Raw genomic sequence first — 13,529 nt, 5'->3', positions numbered from 1 at the left:
CGGAATCAGTTTTTAAGCAATTCAATGATACTGGTGTTCTCCCAAAAAGAGGCAGAAACCAAACCAGAGGCATGTTAACCTGGGATGATGCCGTAGTCGAGTGCCCTGGGTGGTATTTTAAGCAGAGGTTCTTTTTTAGATTCTGGCCCGTACGGCTTTTCACGGGATGGACCTTGAATTATTCAGTGTGAAGAAAATAAACAATGGGAAAGGCTGTCGCAGAGCAGGGAAAACAGGACAAAAATACGAGGGGAAAGTACCAGACCTTTCCCCAGAAATCTAGGGAACGTACGGCATACTTGAAACTCCACCTGGGAGAGCGTACTGACAATAAATGACTATACCTATACATTCTAACTGAGTGAGGAAGCCAGGCTAATTTGCAGTGTTTATGACCATAGAAATACACTTCAAATGATGTGTATGACTATGATATAGAAAAAACGAGTAGACAAATTAGATTTATCAATCAACTATGAGTTGAATATGGACCGTTAATATAATGGACTGATTAAACCCAGAGCAGGTCCCTCAGTGTAATCATGAGCCAAGCAAAGTTAATCATGAACAGATCATTACTATCCTGTTCATGGACCTGCAGGTTCATTTCCCCATCATAAATGTTTTATTTGAACTTCAAATATAAAATAAAGACAAATATGAAATGCAGGTGACATGTATAAGAAACGTGGAACAGTCTCACCTTGCATCAGGTGATATGTTCACTAACGGCTTAAAGGTTTCTTGTAGGTAGAGCTCTATAGGACAGAAAAATAACAAAAAGCACCAACAAACTATCAAATCAATTTCTTTATAATATGTTGAACGACTGATAAAAAATGTTGTTTTGAAAATGGAAATCTGCCGGAAAGTTCCCATACCTCTCCATGTTTCAATCTGATGTTCCTCCAGCTCGTATATTTGTACCTATAAGACAGAACGTTCAACAATTAGTGATATTTAACATGCTTTCCATGATTCGCACACAGCATTACATTTATAATGTTTGGTTTTTTATAAGCATTTGTTAGAATTAGTAACGTAATAAATGTATATATTTTTATATCACAGCAATTCTCAGAAGAAAAATATGTAAGCGCTGGCATCATGAAAAATCAAACAGGTGGGAAAGTACCAGAATTTGGCACCGCTATCTCCAAGTTATCTCTCAGTCTCAGCTAATGACAGAGGCACTAACTATTTCCTTATCAATATGCATAAGTCTGATATGGAAGATTCCCTAGAGGGTCTCAATCAGGTCCACCTCAACCCTCTCTGATGTAAAACAAGACAGTTATGAGAACCGCTGCTAATGAATAACAGCAGCAAAGAAAGGAAGGGGGAGGGAGATGAGAAGCAGTAGATCCTCAATGACTTCATTACAAAAACAAAGGCCATTTCTATGGTACCCACAGCTACATTGAGCCCATTAGGCGAATATGAACAGCGGGGGATTTGCTCGGTAATGCGTGTCATTTTTTCTTTAGAATGGTGGTGTGACAGACTAGCGAGGTGGATGGAGGATAGACAAAATGGCCATTGAGCTCTATCAGCTCTTGAAGTACCCTTAGGCAGACGGAGTAGAGGGTCAAAGACCTGAGGCCTTTTCTGTTCTTCTTTAAAACAACAGCTACATCACATTCACGATAACAAAATTACTGATCCAGGACTGTGTGTGCGTGTGTGTGGGTCAGCTTGACCACAAACTCACTCAAAAAGTCCACAAACAAATGAAAGGCCATTAAACAGCCCACTCGTCAGTCAGTCCAGACTAGAGGAACAGTGACTCATCTTGGAGTAAGTTTGGAAAGTTTGGAAAATTCAGGCAAAACCTGGGAATTTTGGGAAAGCTACCAGAATTTGGCAATACTCTCTCAGTGATCTCTGTCTTAGCCAATAACAGAGGCACTGACTATTTCCTCATGAATATGATATGGAAGGATTGACAAACACTTCACTGCATTGGTTGTTCATTAGGATGACCACACACTGTCGCCGTCACTTGGCCTAACAAATACCAATGAGTATTGGGACGTGGAAAATCCAAAGAGGGCCTAACCTCACTAGCCGGGCTTTCTATAATGTGTGTAATATGCAGGAGTGACACGAACACAGAGACTCCCTACTCTCACCACTGACAACACTTCCATTGAGTCAAATTACATTATGAATGACACATTTTATTTTTTACTTACTATGTCAAATGTACTTTCCAGCTGAAAAATCATTGGTCATTGTTTGTAACAGTTTTGCTGATATTTTGACCAGGCCTCTCTTGAAAAAAATATAATACTGCAGTCTGCCGTTATTAAACTTTAGCTGTACTGGGGAGGACTCATGGAAAACAGCTGCATGAAAGTGGTTCTCATTACACAACACAGCTGAGCAATGCAGGCTATTTACACTACAGCCTACTGTAGTCAGCTGGCTGGCACATATGCTGTGGTGAGAGTGAGGGAGTTCCGTGGGTGTGTGTGTGTTATACTTGACTATAATCAGTGTGGGTGAGCTGGTGTGAGAGACAGTAAAGAGTGAGTGAGAGTGTGTGTGTGTGTGTGTGTGTGTGTGTGTGTGTGTGTGTGTGTGTGTGTGTGTGTGTGTGTGTGTGTGTGTGTGTGTGTGTGTGTGTATACACAGGGTAAACGTGTGTAAGCCCTGGGTCAGAACAGAGAGACCGTACTGCAGAACCACCATCTTCTCATGACCTGATGATTAATGATGATGTCTCTCTCCACTCTGCCTGTAAAGCTCCATGACACAGTGCCTGAGATGGAGGTGTTGTTAAAGCTCCCAGCCTCCCAACACAGCACTGCTGTCCAGTCAGTTAATGTCGTTGGCTGTGGTGACAATAGGAAGCCGAAGCCGTACAGTCAAACCACAGTCGTGTTCAGTAGTATGGACTGAAACAGGGAGGAACTAGCTGAACATGCTCAATGAGAAAACACTCCTTTTGGTTTTCTGTTGCAAAATATTTGTACATTATTTCCATTGCCCTAATGAACATGACCCAGAAGTCCTTGGGATCTGTATGATAAGGGGTCACGTACCATGGGAGACTTGTAGTATCTGTGGAGGATGTTGATGAAGTCTGTGATGGTTAACATTCCTGAAGAGAGAGCGAGAGGGAGAAAAAGGAGTGGTCTTGTTAATTGCAGTAATTATTCACATTGCACAGGTGTTGGATTTGTCCAAGCACATACACTCACTGGTACTGACAGAGGGAGACAGAGGAGAGAAGATGAGAGGAGAAGCAGAGGGAGGTACAGGTGGAACAGAAGGGCAATGTGTGAGATAGGGAGAGGATAGGGAAAAAGAGAGGATAGGGAGTGGAGAGGATGGAGAAGATAGGGAGGGGATAGTGAGAAAGAGGATAGGGAGTGGAGAGGATGGGGAAGGGAGAAGATAGTGAGGGGATAGTGAGAAAGAGGATAGGGGGTGGAGAGGATGGGGAAGGGAGAAGATAGTGAGGGGATAGTGAGAAAGAGGATAGGGAGTGGAGAGGATGGGGAGGGGAGAAGATAGTGAGGGGATAGTGAGAAAGAGGATAGGGAGTGGAGAGGATGGGGAAGATAGGGAGGGGATAGTGAGAAAGAGGATAGAGGGTGTAGATGATGGGGAGGGGAGAAGATAGTGAGGGGATAGTGAGAAAGAGGATAGAGGGTGTAGATGATGGGGAGGGGAGAAGATAGTGAGGGATAGTGAGAAAGAGGATAGGGAGTGGAGAGGATGGGGAAGATAGTGAGGGGATAGTAAGAAAGAGGATAGGGAGTGGAGAGGATGGGGAAGGGAGAAGATAGTGAGGGGATAGTGATAAAGAGGATAGGGAGTGTAGAGGATGGGGAGGGGAGAAGATAGTGAGGGGATAGTGAGAAAGAGGATAGGGAGTGTAGAGGATGGGGAGGGGAGAAGATAGTGAGGGGATAGTGAGAAAGAGGATAGAGGGTGTAGATGATGGGGAGGGGAGAAGATAGTGAGGGGATAGTGAGAAAGAGGATAGGGAGTGGAGAGGATGGGGAAGATAGGGAGGGGATAGTGAGAAAGAGGATAGAGGGTGTAGATGATGGGGAGGGGAGAAGATAGTGAGGGGATAGTGAGAAAGAGGATAGAGGGTGTAGATGATGGGGAGGGGAGAAGATAGTGAGGGGATAGTGAGAAAGAGGATAGGGAGTGGAGAGGATGGGGAAGGGAGAAGATAGTGAGGGGATAGTGAGAAAGAGGATAGGGAGTGTAGAGGATGGGGAGGGGAGAAGATAGTGAGGGGATAGTGAGAAAGAGGATAGGGAGTGTAGAGGATGGGGAGGGGAGAAGATAGTGAGGGGATAGTGAGAAAGAGGATAGAGGGTGTAGATGATGGGGAGGCGAGAAGATAGTGAGGGGATAGTGAGAAAGAGGATAGAGGGTGTAGAGGATGGGGAAGATAGGGAGGGGATAGTGAGAAAGAGGATAGGGAGTGGAGAGGATGGGGAAGGGAGAAGATAGTGAGGGGATAGTGAGAAAGAGGATAGAGGGTGTAGAGGATGGGGAGGGGAGAAGATAGTGATGGGATAGTGAGAAAGAGGATAGGGGTGGAGAGGATGGGGAGGGGATAGTGAGAGGAGAGGGAGAGTGAAATAGATGGGCCTATTTCTGGGACATCCTCTCCACATACACACACACACCTCATTGAGGTCAGTACAGCCTAGGGGTGAGAGAACAGTGGAGTGGAACAGAGGGCTAGATTCTTAGTAAAGCCCATCTGTGCGTGTCATACAAACACATACACATTTTCTCTCTCAGTTGAGCGGACTTGATTTATGTATGTGAGGCTGCAGGGAGACATCAGGCTCTACACTCACATCCTAGTGATACAGCCAGGACAGTTGCGCAATATGGATGTCCCCTAACCATAGGTGGGCACATTGCGATATTGGTCAATGTATCCTTGATTCAATTGTTGAAAAACATATACTGTAGACCAATACGGTAAGAATATACTATTGAGTCAATTTCTGCCATCTCAAATTAGCACTAGTGAATGGTAGCCCATGACCATGGCTCATTATAAATCATCTGCCTGTCTGTTCTCAGAGCCGGCTAGAGAGGAGAGAACAGTATTTATATCCGTCTCCATGACGCTGGCCCAGATACAAGGAGAGGAGACGAGGCCGCCTCTTGAGGGGAAGAGATGGAAGGAGAGAGGGTGGAGTCGGCAAAATGGAGGGCAGAGAAAGTTGACGGAAAGGATGGATAGAGCAGAGATAGAAAAAGGGGAGGGGGTTGAGGAGAGGGAGGTACAGTGCAAAGACTGAAGCATTAGTAAGACGATGGGTAGAAGTGAGGGAGAGCACAAAGGAGAGGGGGTTTCTAAGAACGAGGGGAATGGGGGAAAAAAGAGACGAGGCAATGATTATATTAGGGGGGAGGGTATTATGGATGTGGCTAGCCATGATGTAAGAGTGATCCAACAGATTTAGGCTAGAGAGATTCCTGTGTTACATAATATTCAGTGCATCTCCTGGATGTACAGTAAGTGTGTGACTTATTTCAATATGTGTGTGAACACAGGCCACCAGTGCCCTCCCGCAGTGGAAAGTGAAATCGATGGACAGTGTTCCCTGTGCTGTGCCCTCCTGCACAAGTCTTCAACTGTACTGTCCGTGTTCCTTAAAAAAGACTGACTGAGTTCCCGTCAGTGCTCCTTAGACTGGTAAGTCACAGGAACCCAGTGCTGCTGTGGGAGGGAACAGGCCGGCCCAACAGGACCTCTTTGTGAAGGAACACGACTGGCATAACAGGTTTAAAAAAAAACAAGGAGGCAGGGCACTGTTGCAGAGGTCCCCTCTATGGCAGGGACTATGGCAGGGACACACACATTTTATAATTTGCAATGACTATATCATTTGATCTACTTTCCTCATCACCTCTGTTTCTATACATCCCCTCCTTTATTGTGATACCCTCATCTTTATCCCAGTCTGACCATTTCTCCCCAATAACTTGATTTGGTTCAATTCTGTTCACTATGTATGGAAAATAATACAGTAACATTCGACTGCAAAGAAAAATATATTTTTCCACTTACCGACAAAGCTCTGCTTCTTTGTCTCCCATAGTGGGGCTGCCCGCACCCCGTTGGCAACCAAGGCGAAGAAGGCCTTTTTTACCTACAGGCGAGAAGAACACACAACAATGTTTTTTTACACATGTATTTTATAAATATAGGTGGAATAGAGCAGCATTATCCACCACTTCCCAGCCCCCTCTGCCTCCCAAGCTCCCAGGTGAGGGGTCAGACAACACAGCATCTCCCCACTAAAGAGTGTGTTTCAGGGCAGGGCAGGGTTTCATCACACCTCCCTGGCTGTGTTAGTTAGCACCCGCTGCTTCCTCCCCATTACCACTAGCCACTGTGTGGTTAGATGTCTGTTAACTGGGGGCAGGTATACAGTACTGTAGTCTTTCATCACAAAAAAAGAATGCTGCTGTGTGTGGTTCTGGTGGTTTGACTTTTGTTCCCTGTAAACAACAGGCAGTGGAAACAATTCTCCTCACTCAGAACAAATAAGCATCCATCTTTCCATCTACTTTCATTATGAGAATAATGCCCCCTGGGCCCAGTTTTTCAAAAGTATCTGGATTTCGCCTATCAGATTGGATTAAATGCATAGAAATATAATAAATAGAACAGACTTGAAATGGGGGACTCCCATTCTATTCCTTTGCATTAATCCAATCAGATAGGCGAAAATACAGACAGCTAACTTTTGAAAAACTGGGTCCTGGACATTCCAGTTTGGTGGGATGATAAGATGGTATAAAATCAAAGACTCTAGTTCAGATCTCTGTATCTCTAAGCCAGAGTCACATCTACCTGACTGACTGGATACATACTGTACCATGACTCCATTCACCTCAGCTGGGGGTAAAATAACTACGTAAAGTCGTAAGGGGCTTGTGAAGACATGCTGAACAGATACCATTTCCTCATTAGAATTCATTCCCATTAGCATTCATTGTGAACAGCTCTCCCTGGGAAGCAGGTATCTGGTAATATCGTAATCCTACTGATATATCATTGTACTGCACCTCCCAAGATACTAAATGACTTAAAACCATGACACCGCAAAGGGAAACCACAGATGATATCCCCCTACAAAGACAAATGCATGGTCGTCTCTCAAATTGAATGCCTCACAGCCTTTTTAAAATTCATATCCAATGCTAATGGTCTGGGAATGAGCACACAAGCATGCTATTAAACCCCATTGTCTCCAGGCACTGTAAAACATTAATGAGAGCATCCATTTTTCTTTTGGCCTTTGTGAAAGAGTAATCTTAAGAAGATTAAAGTTTAATGAGGCCGTGTAGCCATAATGAGAAGGTTTCTTTAGCCTTCACATGGAAACTTTAATCTTCCATTGGGGTCAGCCTCAGTCCGTTTTCTGTTCTGGGCTGCTGGTCTGGACAAGCACTCAATGAGAGATTGGGAATCGGATAAGCAACTACTACCAGTCAAAACGTGGATGTGATCAAAGCTATAGGGCTGACCTATTTTCCAATCGTTAAAACAAGTATATTCCAGTAAGCGGGAGGGACGACCCATTTTCCTATCTTTGTTTCCTCATCCACGTGCCAAATGCATTCCCTATAAAGAGAAAGAACCCCCTCATTGACTGCAGAGAGTTCCTGCTAAACCCTCTGTAAAACTTGACATATATATAAGAGAACTACACAAGCTAAAAGACTACACAGAAACTGACCTGTCTTGACAAGAAAAGGTTTTAAGAATGAAGGGGAAGTCGTTCTACTAATGCTGTCTGTACCTCACACTGTCTGGGGCACATGGTAGGGGGCGGACCAGGCGGGGGACCAGTTTGTCTTACTGTGTGCCTGATACCACCTGCTCCTTGATCAGAGAGCTGGCTGTCCTGAAGGAGGAATTGGGAACCATGGACCAGAAACTAGGCGCTGTGGAGACCAGGCTACAAGCCAGCATGAGCCAGGTGGAAGAAGTGAAAAGTATGAACAAAGCTCAGGAAGAAGAACTGAAGACATTAAAGAAGGACTTAGCAGCTAGTCAGCCAAAGGTGGCCTTCTCTGCAGCTCTAAGAACGTATGGTTCTGGGAACATCGGACCCTTCCCCACTGACATACCCTTACAGTACAAAAGAGTCTTCTCCAACGTCGGCAATGGATACAACCCTGCTACAGTTGTCTTCACAGCCATGGTCAAAGGAGTGTATTACTTCTGCTACACCGTGTTCTACCAGGGAAACGCCAACGCTACCGTGTCTTTGCGGAAGAACGGACAGCTGCTGGTGTCCTCATGGGATGTTGGGTCTGGACCGGCACAAGACTTTACCAGCAACGCAGCCGTAGTGGAGCTGGAGCTGGGAGACAGCACTGAGCTGGGCGTAGACACTAACAGGGAAGTCTTTGATGATGGCGGAAACTAGAACACCTCCAGTGGGTTTTTATTCTTTCCCATGTAATATCAGTAACACGTTTTACAGTTCATTTGGCTGTACATATCAGAAGAGATTTGGGAAAAATACATCACAATAGTGTGGAAGTAAAACAAAATAAAACATTTTTTTTAAATAAAAAGTAGCGCACTGATTAAACTGTGATGATGTTGAGAGATGACCAGGTCTACTAGAAAAATATATTTATTGCATTCTTGTGACCTGCGCACTGGTCAAAGGTCACGGTCTGCTGTAATAGTTGTGGTTTGATGTTTAATGAAGAGCAGGTTCAAGCTGTTTGACTGAGGTGTTGGTGGTGGTTGTTGTTCTTCTCCATTGTTGTGACTGCAGCCGTTTCATTAAAGTCTTCTCACTGCTTCCTTGTTTTCACTGACATCATCTCTGTAGACTGACATCTCTGTAGACTGAAGTGTAGTGTGGTCTAACCATGGATGGATGAGACCTCCAAGAGACATGGTGGATAAGAGATAACACTTATCTGGATTCAAATGTAGAGCTTTTTAATTGCAGATGTCTATCAAGTCACAAGGTCAGACAAAAGCTATTTTTCTAGCTGGTGCTTTTGAAGATAAAACAGTGGGAGAGATTGCGAGGGGTTTTAAAGTGTGACAAGCTTCAAGAGAGAGGAACTGAAAGACTTTTACAAAGAGGATATCATAATAGTATATTCTGGCCTGAGGAGAAAGTCGCCAGCTAATTTTTGTGCTGCTGTTAAATACTGCCTAGAGACATTTGTATCACTTTCCAAACCAAGACCATAACGGAGTTTACATGTTTAACAAAGCAGATCAATTAGTAACCAGAGACATAGTATCATGGCTCAAGCCATGACGCAATTGCATTTGAAGTTACTAGTCGATAAAACACAAAAAAGGTTTCCTATTGACCACCTATGTAGATGGAACATTATCAGTAGGTGGGACTTCTGTGACTGTCAGAAGTCTTTGTACAATAGATGTTCAATAGACAGAGCACTTACCTGCAGAGTAGTGTCAAAAACCACCAGCTTAGAGCTGGTAGGAACAATGTCGTAGCACTTGTGTGACTTCATAAAGCGCATGTAGATATCACTTTCGGATTCTTCAAAAGCTGTAAGTAAAGCACATATATGCACAAGCATTAATTCAATGTTCTTACCAGAAAACATTAATACACAAAATACTAGGAATGGAACAACAATGGAAATACTGATGCCTTGTGCTTTGATCAGTAATGAGAAGGTAAAATGACTTCCTCTGATTTATGGTTCGCTCTATGCACATCTCTTCCATATTCTCTTTGAGGACGACGTGGTACATGGAGAAAATGACTTCCTGGGCATTTTCATATAGCTACAAAATATGATCTCTCAAAACCACTACATTGTTGTGTGAGATGTCCTGGGTGTCTGATATCGCATTTCTTCTCAAAGGACCTGAATATAAAGGGTATATTCAATGAACTAAGAGACTGGAAGTTTCTCACTCGCTGACTACTGACTCAATCTCCAGGGCCGGTTGCCATGGTAATTCTCCCTGTACTATTCAGCTACACTAAACAGACTTTTTTTTGTTAAGCTCTTGAGACAACAGAGCAGTCGTTTGTTCTATGATTGGAAGGAGCTGCTATGCTCCCCACTCACCCTCCCCAAAATCTCTCCTCAAGGAGTCTAGACGATTTGGCCTACTTCGTCTGGCCGTGACTTGAACTGACGCTGCAGTCTAACTGCTGTGTCGTCTGTACGTCTGTACACCCGTCGGTGTATCAGGTTGATGCGTAAGACTGACAGCTCCACTCCCATGGCTTTCGCCCTGTCAGTTCTAATGACGGGTGAGGGGGCTATGTCGACACCTCTGCTGATGGTTACAGCCCAGGTCCATACATATCACAACCTGGGTATCCGAGCCCAATGCCGCATTGCTAAACCACAGTCAATGCCTAAAAAGGGACGTGAATCAACTATGTCCATGGACATTGTGCCACTTGAAATAAATCAAATGCCATAATAACAACAACCTCTTCCATCTGCTTTGTCCTAGATGTTCACCACCCAACAATCCCATAATAGCTCCGTTAGACTTTGCACCTTTGCTATGCAGAGCAGGAGAATGCAGCCTTACAAACCTGAGAGGAACGAGGTGCATTTGATTGAGACTAGCTCAAACTGGTTTAAGACAACCCTACTGTAGTCGGAATGTCCCCGGGGGAAAAAACTGAGCATTTATATGTGTTCTGTTGTCAATAAAATAGAGTGTTGGTTCTATGGAAAACCTTGGAACTTAAACCACTATAGGTTAGAGTATCAAACAGAGGTTTTATAGAGTGCACAACACACATACAAACTTCCAAAATACCTGAACACAATGGCTGTGGCTGGTGCCCAAAGCCATTGCCTCACAATCACACCAATCTCCAAGTAAAACTACTCTGACCATCTGAGTATTTTGATGTACCACTGAGCACAGGCTTGACACTCTGGCAAGCAGCCATGTTGGCTATTCTGAGAATTGAATTAATGTAAAATGGTCTGTTTGTTTTGAAGAGCCTTGATGATTCACATTTTACCAACGTTGAAAGAAGGCAGCAGTAGCCTTCCATCTCACAGCCTACTGAATGATGATTGGCTCATATGTGGCTTAACTTGAAAAACAAAATGGGGGGGGGGGCAAATTATGTAAATAGGATTTAGTAAAAACCCAGATGTCTGGTGTTGATGCCTTTATGTAAACCTCTACAGAGTACATCTAGGCTATTTCCATCCGAATGGAATGTTATGTAATAATGGTAACATGATGATAATTTCACACGTCTTCTCTTTAATAAAGGTATAGTAACATTAGTGTTCAGCCAGCCAGCCCACCCACCCACGTGAAGCAAGCAGCATCATGCTCACTGAATGTGCTGCGTGTGCCATGCATACTGTGATGTGCCGTGACACATAGAGTGAGAGCTGCTGGTACAGTGAAGAGCCTTGGGGAAACACTCAGCGCTGACGTACCTGGTTACCTTAAACATTACAGGGCACGAAGACCACCACCAGTCATGAAAACGAAGAACAAAACCATGGCTTTGTTCAGCAGGGCAGAGCGTTCAGAACTGTTGCAGATACAGTGCATTCGGAAAGTATTCAGACCCCTTCAATTTTTCTACATTTTGTTACGTTACAGCCTCATTCTAAAACTGATTCAATTGTTTTTTATTCCTTATCAATCTACACACAACAGAATAAGGCTGTAAAGTAACAAAATGTGGAAAAAGTGAAGGGGTCTTAATACTTTCCGAATGCACTGTAGATATGTGGTGTATAGAACGGGCATGACATTATATCCTGTGCACTACGCAACTGAATCTAAGCACTGAGCACTCACAAATAGGCTACTGATTAAACTTGAAAATGTCGCCCAATGTGTTGAAGACCGTGTCAAGTGACCTGAACTCACTGTACTCGAAGTCACTTTGGATAAGTGAGTGTGATAAGTGGCATATATATTGTATTTCATGTAAAGTTTAGGGTCGCTGCCTAGGTGGGTAGATTGTGGCAGTTTTTTCTAGTTCTACTTCACATGTAATTGGTCTTTCATTTAACATCAGATGGTAAACACATCTGGTGAAGTCAGTCATATTCACAAACATCTAGATGAAGCCCCCTTAATCAAGGCAGAATCGCACTGCCCTGCCAGTATCCCCCATCACCTCCTTGTTCAAGCTCTTCTGTAGTGTATTTCTGATTAGATCAGTTATTTACAGCAAAACTGAGATGCTATTTGGTATAAACACTCGATAAAATGGATACGCTAAGATTCAGCATTCTAAACTTATTAATATACCACTGTCAAGCTATGGGGTAACACTATCTATGCTGCAGCAGTACTGTATCTGATACAGTTGCAACATCACATTGTGGCTGGACTGGGGGAGGCAGCCAACAGGTTAGCAGGGATAACAGCAAACAAGCTCCCTCCTAACATGAGCTGAATCCCCTTCATACTAACAATGACGTTCCCTGCCATCCACTAAAGCTTCTATACATTGACATGATGGGCTACAGAGCCGGTATATGGTTTGGTTCCCCCTTTGATATATTCACAAAGCAGTTCAAAACATGTTTTTTTTTTATTACATGTTTTGATTATTAGACTACACCACTAGAATAATGGGAACATGATCCATTAGATGGGTGGGATTGTATGGGCAAAAATAAATGTATCACTAAATGTGTTAATGGCATGATATATTACTTGAAGGCATCATGTACGTTCAATTGACCAATAATCAACAGGCTACATGTCCCTTCATGAACTGTTGCTTAGGCTAATTACATAAAAATCATAGATCATTCACAGATCCATTTGGCTGACGCATTACCTTGTCAACTGCCATGACAAAGGTTATGAATGGGTTGGCGGATATACTAGTTGAAAATACATTTCCAAAAAGTTTGCAAAGAGGCTTACCTTCATCTTCTAGATCAAGTTTCTCCAGCATGCCTTCAGCTAAACCGTGGACCTGTAGATAAGAGGTACAGATAGCCAATTGACCGACTGACTCTTCCCGCTCCTCTTTCACTCCACAACCCTGCACAGGCAACGATGGCAGCCAGGCAGCAGAGACCAGGGCGCAGTCAGTTATGAAATACTAGTAGGTCGTAGAAAAAGTAACGGTTGTCAACCACACTATAGTGGATACAATGTAGCGAACAGAAAGCTTCGCTAATAAAATGTAGCCTTCCCGAGCTGCAACTAGCCTTCCGAACTGCTACTGATTTGACAGACGCCGGGCATGAGAAACTCCTCTCCTCTTGAGCGGTGCCAACACGAAAACGAGAAACACAGTCCAACCGTTTCGAGCATAAAAGGCTCTGGTGATTTTCATGGACGCATGTCTTTCCTTTCTTGCTCGGTGTTGGTAAAAAGAGTAGAGTAAGCGTATTTTAGTAGACTAGAGAGCACTGTCAGGTAGCCTACATCCCGTAATTTCGTGCCGACTGCCGACGCTTTACGTAAAATAGGATGCACGCTACCAATCCCCTATTCAAGTAAAAGTGGAACATTCCAATTTGCTGCACTCGCTATGAAAGATACAATG

The 13,529-nt window shown here is 43.7% G+C and overlaps 1 protein-coding gene across 4 annotated transcripts in view; it reads right to left on the bottom strand.

Moving 5' to 3' along the window:
• LOC129859169 (5'-AMP-activated protein kinase subunit gamma-2-like) overlaps positions 1-13,529 on the bottom strand; it is a 101,813-nt gene that overhangs the window by 15,888 nt on the left and 72,396 nt on the right. For 3 of the 4 annotated variants that reach the window (XM_055928612.1, XM_055928613.1, XM_055928614.1), the window contains 6 exons: positions 12,899-12,950; positions 9,445-9,554; positions 6,062-6,143; positions 3,048-3,106; positions 882-927; positions 704-758 (listed from right to left, as the gene is read on the bottom strand). In XM_055928612.1, the coding sequence (XP_055784587.1) occupies positions 704-758; positions 882-927; positions 3,048-3,106; positions 6,062-6,143; positions 9,445-9,554; positions 12,899-12,950 (404 nt within the window). The remainder of the gene's footprint in view (positions 1-703; positions 759-881; positions 928-3,047; positions 3,107-6,061; positions 6,144-9,444; positions 9,555-12,898; positions 12,951-13,529) is intronic. The other variant, XM_055928615.1, reaches the window with a different exon arrangement.

This window comes from Salvelinus fontinalis, chromosome 7 (genome assembly GCF_029448725.1).
Source record: "Salvelinus fontinalis isolate EN_2023a chromosome 7, ASM2944872v1, whole genome shotgun sequence".
NCBI classification, from domain to species: Eukaryota; Metazoa; Chordata; class Actinopteri; order Salmoniformes; family Salmonidae; genus Salvelinus; species Salvelinus fontinalis.
Note: the sequence above shows the minus strand (reverse complement) of the source record. Positions and strands in the feature narration are given on the sequence as shown.